Source organism: Psammomys obesus, unplaced genomic scaffold (genome assembly GCF_907164565.1).
Source record: "Psammomys obesus unplaced genomic scaffold, mPsaObe1.curated_primary_1811, whole genome shotgun sequence".
Lineage (NCBI taxonomy): Eukaryota > Metazoa > Chordata > Mammalia > Rodentia > Muridae > Psammomys > Psammomys obesus.
In genome coordinates, this window is record NW_026596034.1 from 32523428 (window position 1) to 32536402 (window position 12975).

The following is a 12975-nucleotide window of genomic DNA, read 5'->3' on the forward strand; positions in this document are numbered from 1 at the left end:
GGGGCTGCATGCTGATAGCTAGTCATACTGACACTATTTGTCTGAGTCGGTAGTTTTCATCTCAGGAAGAATGGATAAGACCTTGCTCTGAATGTGTAGCTGTGTGTGACCTTGGACAAAGTCCTGAATTGGTGCTGCAGAAAGGCCGTGGGAGGATCCAGTGCTGGATACCAGGGATGGATTTCCGGTTTCATTTGTATGGACCATGAGCCAGATGGCTCTCTGAGCTTATGTGTGCCATTCCATGTGTTTGTAGAGGCTTGTGAAGGCTAAGAAATGAGGCGTTGACTCAAGCATTGAGGCCGGACTGGACGTTGAAGGTCCTGGTCATTTGCTGACTCACCATGATGGCCTGTCCCCAGAGTTGTCATGCCACAGCCTGAGGCTCCGCAGTTCTCCCAGGGGAAACAGAGTAGAAAGCAGGAAGACATCCACCCCTCCTCGCTCAAACACTGCCGCACCAGGGCCTGACAGGTGGTGGGGCTCACTCTCTCCCTCCGAGCCATACAGGGTGAGCGTCACCTAGAACCCAGACACCAGAAATGGCTGTAGTTCAGCCGGTGCATTGTTTGCCCAGAAGTGCTGCACTTGATCCCAGCACTGCAAAACTCTAGGCATGCGACACATGCACACACTCACGCATACATACTCACACCCACACACAATACATAATGTTATTTTTTTTAAGGATTAGTCTTTCCTCCAAAATACAAAATGGAAGGAGGAGGGCACCCAGCAACACAAATACCCTCCACAGCGACAGCGACAGCCTGCACCAGGGAGAGCTACACCCACAACCCAACAGGTACCTTTGAAGATGTGGCCGCCCCTCGCCGGTGTCCAGTGTGGACAGTCACCAGGTAGTGACAGTGGGCAAAGGGGTCATTGTCCTCAAGCACTATGACTTTCACCTAGACAGAAGGACAATGTTAAGGGTACACTGCTCAGTGAGCTCACCCATCACCCAGCAGCGAAGAGTTGAGTTGGTCATCTGTGACAATTAACATGCAAAAAACGAAACCATGTTTGTTATTGTATGATCCAGCGAGAACTGTCCTTTATGAAAGCTGGGCTCCACAAGGAGAGCAACAGAACAAGAAAATTTGAACACAGGGAACTTCCCAGAGACTCATACTCCAACCAAGGACTATCCGTGGAGATAACCTAGAACCCTGACAATGCAGCCACTTCTGATGAGAACTGATAGACTAAGATCAGAAAGAAGGAGAGGAGGACCTCCCCTATCAGTGGACTTGGGGAGGGGCATGCATGCAGAAAGGGGGGGAGGGTGGGACCCGGAGGGGAGGAGGAAGGGGCTTATGGGGGGGAAACAAAATGAATAAAGTGTAATTAATAAAAGTTAAAAAAATGGAAAAAAAATTTTTATTCAAATTTAGATTCCAAAAGCTTATATAATTTACATAAAAAGAAAGGTTAATTTTACATATGTTTGCAAAATATAATCATAAAACATTGGTTCATGAAGAATTATTGTTGAAAAATGCTTTTATGTTGAACAAACATCACATTTTGCATCTGGATTGTTACTAAAGAAAATGATAATATGCAAATTAAAAATGGAAATGGGTGTATGAGTCACAGATATTATAAGAGTGTAAGACGATTGACAAAAAAATAAACTAATGCTAAAGAATGAAAAAAAGAAAAAAGAAAAGAAAAAAAAGAAAGCCGGGCTTCAAGACAAATACCCAGCAAAAGCAAGGAAGTGTAAAGGGCTTTCATTAGTAAGTGTGACCTATGGAGTTAAGTTGGAAATGGGGTCAGCTGGGGGCTGTGGTGACCTCTGGGATGCGTCCCCCAGCTCTCTGTCTCTCCCCCTCCCTCTCTCTCCTGTGAAAGGCTTACATCTGCTGCTGCTGGGGCTCCGCTGTCAAGGATGCAGAGTCATTGCTGTCAAGGGTATACTCTGGGGGCAGCTGCCAGTCCATGACCCACCCGTGAGGTATCTGGGTGTGATTAAGACCTGACCATCTCAGCCCAGCTTGGTCCAATCTCCCTGAGGACTGGCGGGCTGTCACTGTTGCATACCCATTCTGCCAGCTCCCCAAGGGCTCATGCTAAAGGTTTCTCTTAGAGAACACCCACAGCCTTAACTCCATTTTAGAGCCTGCCTTCTGGGAGCCAACCTGAGGCAGTTAAGACTTATTATATAAATCTTATATATCAGAGTGTTTCTTCTTTTGGAGAGAAGGTCTCACTATGTAGGCTTGGCTGGCTTGGAGTTCTCTATGCAGACCAGGATGGCCTTGAACTCATAGAAATCTACATACCTCAGCTTCCTGGCGCTGAGATTAAAATGTGTGTGCCATTACATCCAGCTTTCATATTTTAAAATTAAGAGTGTGTGTGAGTGTGTGTGTGTGTGTGTGTGTGTGTGTGTGTGTGTGTGTGTGTAGCACTGTACACATGGCTGCAGTATCCAAAGAGGCCAGAATGGTACGTCAGATCCCATGGAATTGTGGTTACAAGTGATCATGAACCGCCTGATGTGGATTCTGGGGATGGATCTTGAACTTGGTCCCTCTTCATAATCAGTATATGATTTTTTTATTTGTTTTATGTGTATGTGTGTTTTGTCTGCATGTGTTTATGTATGTGCATGCATGTTGGAACTGGAGTTACTGGAGTTGGGGATGGTTGTGATGGATGGACGGATGGATGCTAAGAACTAAATCCACGCCCCCCCCCCACAACAGCAACAAGTGCTCTTAATCACTGAACCACCTCTCTAGCCCTGTTTTTGTGGTTTTTGCTTTTGCTGTTAATTTTTTTAGACCAGATCTCATTACATCTTCCCGGCTGACCTAAAACTTACTGTGTAGACCAGACTGGACTTGAATTGAGAGATCCTCCTGCCTCTGCCCCAAGTGCTGGGATTAAAGGCTTGCTCTTCTATACCAGGCCCAGCAGTGTGTGCTCTTAACTGATGAGCTACCCTGCCAGCCGCAACCTAAGACATTTAAATATCAAAGTTTGGTCTCAAGGTGGAATCAAAGACAGCAGTGTGAATGCTGAATGCCATCTTTTAACACTGCATTTGCATTATTATCCCTAGTGGTGCAGCCAGGGAGGAGGGAGTGAGAGATGGAGCGCCCCAAACTCTGCCACACTAAGCCCTTACATCACCTCTGCACTCCCTCAGACCTTTGTGAACCCTTCCTGACGGCCAAACCTGTGTTCCATATGACTGACTTTGTTAACTGCTGCTGTGAGCAATTTCTTGCGTAGTTTGTTGTCCGATCTCATGTATATCCTGAGTTCTCTCCAGGTTAGAATTCTGTCTCCTCTCTAAGAGCTTCAGGCCAATTAACTAACCTCTTGATCTCCGTTGCCTCCTCTTTAAGAAGATGGGTGAAATGAAATACACAGTGAGCTCACTAAGCTTGAGTCTTGGAACTTTGCAGAGTCTCCAAACTACTCTGCACATTTCAAAGAAAGGACTGGAGCCGAAGGAGGAGATTCATCCTGCAATCTCAGCACTCAGGATGCTGAGGCAGAGGATTGCCATGAGCTTGAGGATACCCTCAGATCCGTAGTGAGTTTGAGGCCAGCCTGAGCTACATAAGACACAGTTTCAAAAAGTAATCACACACACCTTACAGATAAACAAATGGAAGAGCTGTTCCTCATAGTCTGGCTGTTTCCAGGTCCTTAGAGGTAACTTCTGTGCATCCAACATGAGGAAGTTTTTGCATACTGGAAGACTTGGCCAGACCACATGGTCTGGGGACAATGTGACTTATGGTGGGATCTCAGGTCATGCTGTGATTGTGGCTGGAGACTCCTTAACCAGGGTAGGTCAAGTGGCCTATGCCTTCCTCTGTGTTCAACTCCCAATCAAGCCCAGGACACCAAAGCTCAGGTGTGTAGTGAGAAGCCTGGAATTTTGGTTTCTTTTAGAAAAGAGAAATATTACAAGACTGTGCTTTTGTTTTGATCCCAGGCGTGGGGATGTGAGGCTGCAAGGACTGCCTGCAGAAGCCGTGTTTCATGCTCTAGCAGAATCATGGTTTTGCCAGCTACAGACAGTTTCTGCAATTGTGTGACATTTGAAATTCTGGGAACTTTCAGAGGGTAAATGTGAGGACCCTGAGAGGCAAGGTCATTGGTTGTTGGTTGTTTGGGGAGGTTGGTCTCAGTTTGCTGGTAGCCATGGTCAAGAAACAAAAGGAAAGAAATTATTTTCAAGGATTTTCCTCTCTCCCCTCTATCCTTGTTTCTCTCCCTTCTAGTGTTAGAGGGTGAAACTGGGGGATAAAGGGTGGAAAAAAAGAAGATCCCACAAAGTAGCAAAGACCAGCTACACATGTGAGCTTCTGGTTGGCAGTATTTCCTGTGTCGTCACAGGTCATCTCAGCGACAATTTAGCACTGCCTGTAATCATCAGCAGGAGAACAACCAGAAACCAAGCCTGGTTTCTTTGTCATTTGCTTCTTTCAACCCAAGTCCTCTCAATAGATCAACCCTGGGGAGGTGGCCCATGGTGGGGAAAAGTGCCACACCAACTTGGGGACCCAAGTTTGATCAATATAAAAGCCAGGCATAGTGACACACACTCATAATCCCAGAACTGGAGAGGGGATCCCCAGGGCTCCCTGGTCTGTCAGTTTAGCCTGTTTGGTAAAAGCCCAGGTCCCAGTGAAAGACTCTGCATTAAACGCCAGGGGGGATGGTTTCTAAGGAATGACACATGATCTATACGTGTGCACACATCAAATAGACACCTACACACATCGGTTCACAAAACACCTGTACTTACAAAAAAAAAAAAAAGTAAACCGTCACCGTTATTACTTCCACTGCTGTTCTGAACTCTGAGTCCTTTGAGTAAATCACTGACCACGGTGGCCTTTGACCTCCCACCCCAGCACAGGTGCCTTCCTCCCAGGGCTGCTGTGGATGTAAATTGAGTAGTGCCCTCATGCAGTGAGTGCTCAGCTGATGATGGCTGGCACAGTAACTGTGATAATTTGATGAGAAGGGATGTTTCATAAATGCACAGGCTGGGGGACCAGCTTGCCAGAGATAACTGCAGGGGTTGAGGCCTGAACTAACATTTGGCTTCTCTACAGCCCCTGCCCCTCCCACTCCCAGGAACCCAGCACCTCACCTTAGCCTGATCCTGTATGTCCTTTCTCCGGGCCCAGATCACTACCAGCACGTAGACCACGCAGAGGCAGCCCACCGTGGTAACCACCACAGGGTTGTCCTCGAAGGTGGCAAAGAGCTCAGCGGCCTGCTGGACATCGACCGCATTGGGCATCACCAGGAACGTGCTTCCGAAGAAGGTGAGGTGGTCGCAAAGGCAGTGCGTTCGGAAGGTGGTGGTCCGTGGGCCCACCTGCGAACCCCAAAGACACCATGTTTGGAAACGCACCTGCTTCAGCCCAGTGAAGAAAGATGGCCAACACCTCAGTGTGGTGGATGCCACACAATCAGCCTTTTGGATCCATAGATTCAGCCAACCTAGGATCAAAATTATATCTATATGGCTGGGAATGTAACTTAGTTGGTAGAGAGCTTGCTTAGCATTCACGAAGCCCTGGGTTGGATCAATATCACATGAACTGCCTATGGTGAGGCATGCCTGTAATCTCAGTAAAAAAAAGGTGCAGGTAGGAGGATTGGCAATTCAAGGTCATCCCCTGCTACATATTCAAGGTTAGCTGGGGCTAGCAGACTCTGGCTGACTGGCTGTCTAGGCCAGAGGCATCAAATCCCACTGGAGCTGGAGTTATAAGTGTTTGTGAGCCAGCTGATGTGAGCACTGGGTACCGAGCTTGGCTTGTCTGTGAAAGCAGCGAGGATCAGAGTCTGGGGTCCTGGAAGCCAGCTGGAAGTATAAAGACAGACAGTTAACCCACTGATAATGCCATCCTCAGAGGGTGGAGGACGAGATCCACAGGGTGACTGAGAGTAGCCATATCAGTGAGCTCTGGGTTTGGTGGAGACACCATCAATGAGGTGGGGAAATGCAGGGTGATTTCAAATACCAACATCTGGCCTTTATATACACATGCACACATGTGCGCTCACCCACCTTCAAAAATGCACACACACACACACACACACACACACACACTCACACACACAAATAAAAACAAAAATGAAAACTCACTTTAAAATTCAGAGACCGTTATTTGCTTTTGTTGTGCTGGGGATCAGACCCTGGACCTTTCCAGTAGGGTTTTGTTCTTTGTTTGTCTTTTGTGTGTTTTTTTTTTGTTGTTGTTGTTGTTGTTGTTTGTTCTATTTTGTTTTCTTGAGACAGGATGTCACTATGCAGCCCCAGCTGTCCTGGAACTTGCTATGTAGACTGGGCTGGTCTTGAACTCACAGAGATCTGCCTGCCAGGTGCTGGGATTACAGGTGTGCAGTACCACACCGGGCTTGTGAATATTATGTTTAACAGTTTCACATCTGTCCTTCACAGTGGGAGCTCTGAACAGTTCGCAGGACCCTTTGCCTGTTTCAAAGAAGCACTGTGGGTGAATTTGGAATTTCCATCATCACCACCCTCAGTGGCACCCTGTGCCACAAACATGGTACCACAGCCCTCCTGGCCTTCGTCCACTGACAGCTCACTCACTGGAGGAGCATGTGCTGGGTACTGATGATTGCCCAGCAACTGGCCAGTCTGAAAACATCTAGTGGCTAACTCATGTTTTCCAGGACTCCCTGCTTTTCAGGATGAATGTCCTAAACCCCAGGAATTCTCAGCCTCAGTCAACTGGATTGACTTATGCTGACGTGAAGCCACCAGTCTGGAAGTGGGAAAGACAAACATTAACCCCTTAGACTGGATCTCAGTTCCAGCAAGGTGTGGATGGGCTTTGCTGGAGAGCCGTTGGGTTCAGGAGAGGTCAGGGAGGCCACGGCAGGCACCTCACCCATGAGGCTCTTCCACTTTATATCCCCAGGACCGTTTGGGAAGTGAAGCAGCTTTGAATCAGCTCCAGAGCCCAGCTCTGCCTTTTATTCCACATGGTGAAGACAGACAGAAAAGAGTGGCTTCTGGAAAGTTCTTCACTCGAGCACCTGGGGAGGAAGAGCCTCCTGCCACCCAGTTATGAACCCCTCCTTCTGTTGAATGAGGCGCCCATCAAGGCTCATCCCACGAACAGGCCGGACGGCAGCTGCTCATTCTGAATTCCAGGTAGGTCTTCCTTCCGTTCCCTCTGAGTTGTTTGTACTGTTTCCCAGGGGGGGTTGGGTGGTGTGGGAACACCTCGTACACCGGAAGGGGTGAGGCTGCTTTCAGAGGAGGGAACAGAGCAGGGAGCCACCTCTGTTTGCGCTCAGGCTTTGCCTTCCAGGCTTCACACAGACCCTGAGGCTCTTCCACCCTTTCCCAGCATGAGGTGGGCTGGGGGTGCTGGTGACTGAACCTAAGACCTCCTGCACGCTAGGCAAGTATTCCTAGCCAAGGAGACATTTTATGTTTGTTTTTTAATATATCTACTTGCGTAGGGTGAGATGGCTCATTTGCTGTCATGTCTGGTCATCTGAGTTTAATCCCTGGAGCCCATGCAGTAGGAGGAGAGGACCAACTCCCCCCCCCCCACATGTTAACTTCTGACCTCCACATAAATGCGATGGTATGTGTATGCGCACATAGAGTAAATACATTTTTAAAAACTTTAAAAATATTGTGTGTTGGGGGAGTGGACAGTCCACAGGCATGTGACAGTTTTGTGGGATTGGTTTTCTCCTACTGTTGTGTGTGTTCAGGGATCAAACTCAAGTCATCGCTCTAGTATGGCACGCTTCTTGACCCACTGAGCTGTCTCACCAGCCCCTGTAGTTTCTGAAGTGTGTGTGTGTGTATGTGTGTGCACAGGTGAGTGTACACATGTATGTTGTATATATTTGTGTGTTTGTGTGTATATGTGTGTACCCGTGTGGAGGCTTTGGTGTATATTTTTGTGTTTGTATGTGTGTATACGGGTGAGTGTACCCTTGTGTACATACATATACATGAATGTGGAAGCTAGAGTACAACCTCCGGTGTCATCCTCAGGGAAGCTGCCCGCCTCCCCTGACGCCTTTCGTTGGCCTGGAGCTTACCGTTTAGGCTAACTGGTCAGGGAGCCTGAGGGAGGTGCTTGACTCTGCCTGTCCACACTGATTTCATGCCTGACACTTTCACATGGGTTCTGGGGACCTAGACCCGTGCTTACAAACCTAGCACGTCTCCACCGGACCATCGCTCATGTTTTAAATGGGACCTCACTGCTGTACTCAGAACCTTAGGTGTGGCTAATTGGATCTCAAGCCATATCCCTGCCACCCCCCCATCCTTGGTCCTTGGCTTTCATGTTACAGGCAATGATGTTCCCTCAGCAGCCAGAGGGTTTAACACATGGATCCCCTCTGACACTCGGAGAGATGCCCACTCTGAGTTCAGCATCGTGCGAAGTTCCTTGTACCCCTGAGCTCCACTCCACTTTAACCCCATTTTAGGAAGGTGAAGCCCAGAGACCGTGGGCTTTACCATGGTGGGACAACTTGCCCAAGTACATGCAGCATGTATAGGAACTAAACCTCTGTTTGGAGGCAGATTCCAGGGTTGGGGGTGGGGGGCAGGGGAATCCCATGTCAGCCATAGAAGGTGGCTTTGGGGAGTGGGTGCTCCGGGATACCACCGCCTGCCCAGGTCTGTTCCTGCGATGCAAAGGCTGGTGGCTGGAGCATTCGGACCTTCTGTCTCTTAGGAATGTCTTTGTACCACCCTGCTTCCTGCGCCTTGAGTGTGGCAGCCAGAAGCCAGGGTGGGAATTGACAAGGAAGCTGTACAGCCCAGGAGCAGCTCACCTTCAGTGCTCTCCTCCCACAGCTCTAGGATGGCATGGCCCTTAGATGTGTCATTTGCTCCTGGTCTCTGTCCTTAGCTGGGCTTCTTATTCACTGGCTTTTCTCACCAGTCTGTCTACCCCCACCACGGGGACAGGGTGAACATTTGGTCAACAAATGAAAGAAGATGCTATGTCCATAGTTGGAGGGAGGTGAGGAATAAATTTGGATTCTACATGGAGGCAGCTGGTCGTGGTATGGCATGGGATGATGAAGGTAGCTAGAAGGGCCCCCAGGAAGAGGGCTCTGGTGTAGGAGACCAGGAGGTTCAGGGGTGGGGAATATTGGAGCTTTCTCAGTAGAATAAAAAAGAAGAGCATTTAAAGGAAGGCATAGCCTATATAACCCATGATTGGGATAATCTGGTCCTATCTGATGGCCTCAAAGCCAAAGTCTCCCTGTAGGACACTGATATGCAGGCCTCAATTCCATAAAGCAGAGTGTATAAAAATGTGAACACAATTAATATTGCCATTCTGAATCTCAACAGTTGGGAAGGCTGTGTTGTCATGGTGATGATACGGCTATGGGAAAACCTGGCTCTGCGGCACAGGTCCTCCATCCACATGCTATGTGTGGGATTTAGGGGCAGGTCCATCAAGTTTCCTGATCCATTGTCTCACTGCCTGTGAAAAGGGAACAACTGCTCTACTAGGGCTGTCTGAAGCACCGAGGAGATGGTGCTGGTAAAGGTGAACACAGGACAAGGCTGAGGTCATTTTCTGAGAAGTGGCACCCTGGCTGGCCATACCCCCACTGCCCCATCCATACCCCACCCCCTACACACACACACACACACAGACACACACACACACACACACAGGGTGGCAGCCTTCTGAATCCCTCCTCTTCTTAGTCAGTGATCAGGTGTTCCTGCACTCCTAGCTCCCAAGATGGCCTCAGGGGAGAGGTTGAGGACCACACTACAAAGCGGGGTGAGGCAGGGAGAGTGCACCAGAGTTTACAGCAGAAAATATGACCTAGTCAAGGCCCTGACGTCTTCTCAAGGAAAAAACGGTTTCAGTTGAGAGCAAGAAAGACACTCTGAGATCGAGAATGGCATAGGCTGGGCACCCCGAGAGACATGAGACATTGCACTGGAGGTCCAAGGGGACTCTACGAGAGCAGACACGCCCACCAAGTCTCCCCAGCTTATTCTTCCTTACCCGGCATCCAGAGTTGTCCCAGGTCTCCTGGGTTTCATCCCAAAATACACAATGTGACAGGAAGGTGGTAATGCCAACTGTGAGGTTCCTGCCAGAGGTAGACTCCAGGTCATCCTCGGGGAACACCCTCAAATAGTAGATTCCTTCTCCAAAGGGCAGGTCCTGTGGGCCCAGGATCCACGTGGGGTCCTCACCTGTGGGAAACAAGGCAATATGGCAGGCATGTAAACCTGTTACCTGGTATCCCAAGTACCCTGGCTCAGTGTGCAGGGGCATGGCAGGACATGAAGGGCCTTATTGGCTACGTGATATCAGACTGTCTATTTTTTTTAGACTGTCTATTGAACATCCATGTTAAGTTTTATTTGTTGTGTGTAGTTTTGAGGCAGAATTATTATATAGCCCAGGCTGGCATTAAACTTACTATGTTTATCATTTTTATTATTTTCAATCATGTGCTCTTGGTGAGGGGGAGGGAATATGAGTATGGGTGCCCAAGAGGCCAGAGGCATGGATCCCCCTGGAGCTGGAGTTACAGGGGGATTGTGAGCCACCCAGCATGTCTGACAGGAACTGAACCTGAGGCAGTGTGCGCTCTCTTCAGTTGTCTCTCCAGCTCCAGGTTTCTTTGTTGCTGTTTGCTTGTTTGGTTTTGTTTGGTTGGTTTTTGTTTGAGGCAAGGTCTTTCAGTAAAACCTGCAGACCCACAGACTCAGCCAGGCTGGCAGCCCATGAGCTCCATACCCAGGACTGGGATCACAGGTTTAGGCTATGACACACCAAGTTCTTTGTGTGGTTTCTGAGGCTAGAACGCTGGTCCTCATACTTTAACTACTGAGCCATCTCCCTGGCCTTGTTCTTTGATAGTTTTATTTTTTTTCTATTTTTTTTTGACACCTTAATTTGAAAGCTGGCCACAGAGAACTCCTACAGCTGATAAAAAGTGTGAAGACTCCTACATATCCAACAAAGTGGCTGGATACGCAATTAACTAAAAAGAAGAAGAAGAAGAAGAAGAAGAAGAAGAAGAAGAAGAAGAAGAAGAAGAAGAAGAAGAAGAAGAAGAAAAAGAAGAAGAAGAAGAAGAAGAAGAAAAAGAAAAGTCAGTAGCCCTCCTATATGAGCAATAATTGGGCTGAGAAAGAAATTAGGAAAACAACACCTTTCATAATAGCCACAAATAATATAAAACATCTTGATGTAACTCTAACTGAGCAAGTGAAAGACCTGTATGAAAAGAATTTCAAGTCTTTGAAGAAAAAAAAATTGAAGAAGATAGTAGAAGATAAAAAGATCTCCCATGCTCATGGATGAGTAGGATTAATATGGTAAAATGGCCATCCTGCCAAAATCAGTCTACAGATTCAATGTAATTCCCATCAAATTACCAAGACAATTCTTTACAGACATTGAAAGAGCAATTCTCAACTTCATATAGAAAATTAAAAACCTAGGATAGCTAAAACAATCCTGTACAATAAAAGAACTTCTGGAGGTATCACCATCCCTGATTTCAAGCTGTACTCAGAGCAAAAGTGATTAAAAAAAAAAAACAAACATGGTATTAGCATAAAAACAGACAGGTTGATCAATGGAATAGAATCAAAGACCCAGAAATAAAATCCACACAACTACGGACACTTGGATTTTGAAAAAGAAGCCAAAACCATACAATGGAAAAAAGAAAGCTGAGTACCTGTAGCCATAGGAAGCAGGTGTGTTTGGGCATCATAGCTGGTCTCATTGGGGTGGTAGCCATAGCCCAGCCTGAGTGTGAGTGAGACTCCAGATCCCCAGTGTAGCTGGATCCCCAGAGCTGCATCCCCTGTAGTCACATTTATCCACAGAGCTTCCGGGGTGGCCAAGCTCAGCATTGTTGGCTTGTGTTCTGAAATCCGGGGCAGCAGGATCTGTTTTCAGAAACAAAGAATTCCAGCCAGGGGGCTGGGAATGCATCGAAAGCCCTGTGGTATCATGGGGCTGGTATGAACAGGAAGATCTCTGCTGAAGGTGTAGGGGGTGGAGGATTTTTTTTTCCATACTCCCAGTTCTACATCTAGTCCCATCACCCTAACCTCTTCCTGTGTCATCAACAACAGTCAATGTCTCGCCTTTCCTTTTCTGAGTCAGTCCCAATGTGACCCCACTGGACCCCTAGATAATCTAGGCCCAACAGGCCATCTTCAGGTCCTTAACTGTACTTTTCTGCCAATCCCTGGTGGCACATTCACAATTACAATGGGCGACGATGGAGGCTTCCCTGCAAACTGTTAATCGCTCACTGAGAGGAAACGGCAGACAACTAGAAAAAAGTCAGTAAGCTCTTAAAAGCATTTAGATACCCACGGCACCTTGGCATGTTAGCATTCTTGCTTGCCTTTCAAGAACACCATTTGGAGTTTAAAGCATTTGGAGGCTGCGTTAGGAGCCTTTAAAACGAACATTTGGTTTGTGCAATGGTTAGGATTCCACTCAACAGAGTGACACCCCCAGGAAAGCCTGTCATACAGCAGAGGTGTGTGAATGTCATTTTTGCATGGTTGTAAGTTGAGTACGGTGTTTAATAGTGAAGGGGCACACTTGGTGGTTCCTCTCTTTAACCGTTGTTTTCACAGCTGGCCCAAACAAGCTGAAGAGAAGGCCAGGTGCCAGGACTACTGCTAACAATGGGGTGCCTACCTCGATATTCTGCGACAGGTTCTTCACAGGGATGGAATGGCCACTGGGGCTGCTCAGACGGAGCCCACCAACAGATCCACTGACATCAAATCGGCTTCGGGAAGGGAAGGGGTTCTGTGAGAAACTCATCATCTGAAAGCCAAGTGCAAGCAGCACTGATGAGGGGTGAACAATGTGTGAACAATGAGATCCTGGGTGGAGTGAGTGGCCCTTCCTTCCTTCCTTCCTTCCTTCCTTCCTTCCTTCCTTCCTTCCT

General features: G+C 47.8%; 1 protein-coding gene across 2 annotated transcripts in view; it reads right to left on the reverse strand.

The window, feature by feature from the left end:
* The window catches only part of LOC129687104 (polycystic kidney disease protein 1-like 2), an 81366-nt gene that overhangs the window by 30927 nt on the left and 37464 nt on the right, over positions 1-12975 (reverse strand). For both annotated transcript variants that reach the window (XM_055621405.1, XM_055621404.1), the window contains exons 21-26: positions 12720-12851; positions 11737-11950; positions 10041-10234; positions 5132-5362; positions 810-911; positions 344-522 (exon numbers count right to left, since the gene is read on the reverse strand). In XM_055621405.1, coding sequence (XP_055477380.1) covers positions 344-522; positions 810-911; positions 5132-5362; positions 10041-10234; positions 11737-11950; positions 12720-12851 — 1052 coding nt within the window. The remainder of the gene's footprint in view (positions 1-343; positions 523-809; positions 912-5131; positions 5363-10040; positions 10235-11736; positions 11951-12719; positions 12852-12975) is intronic.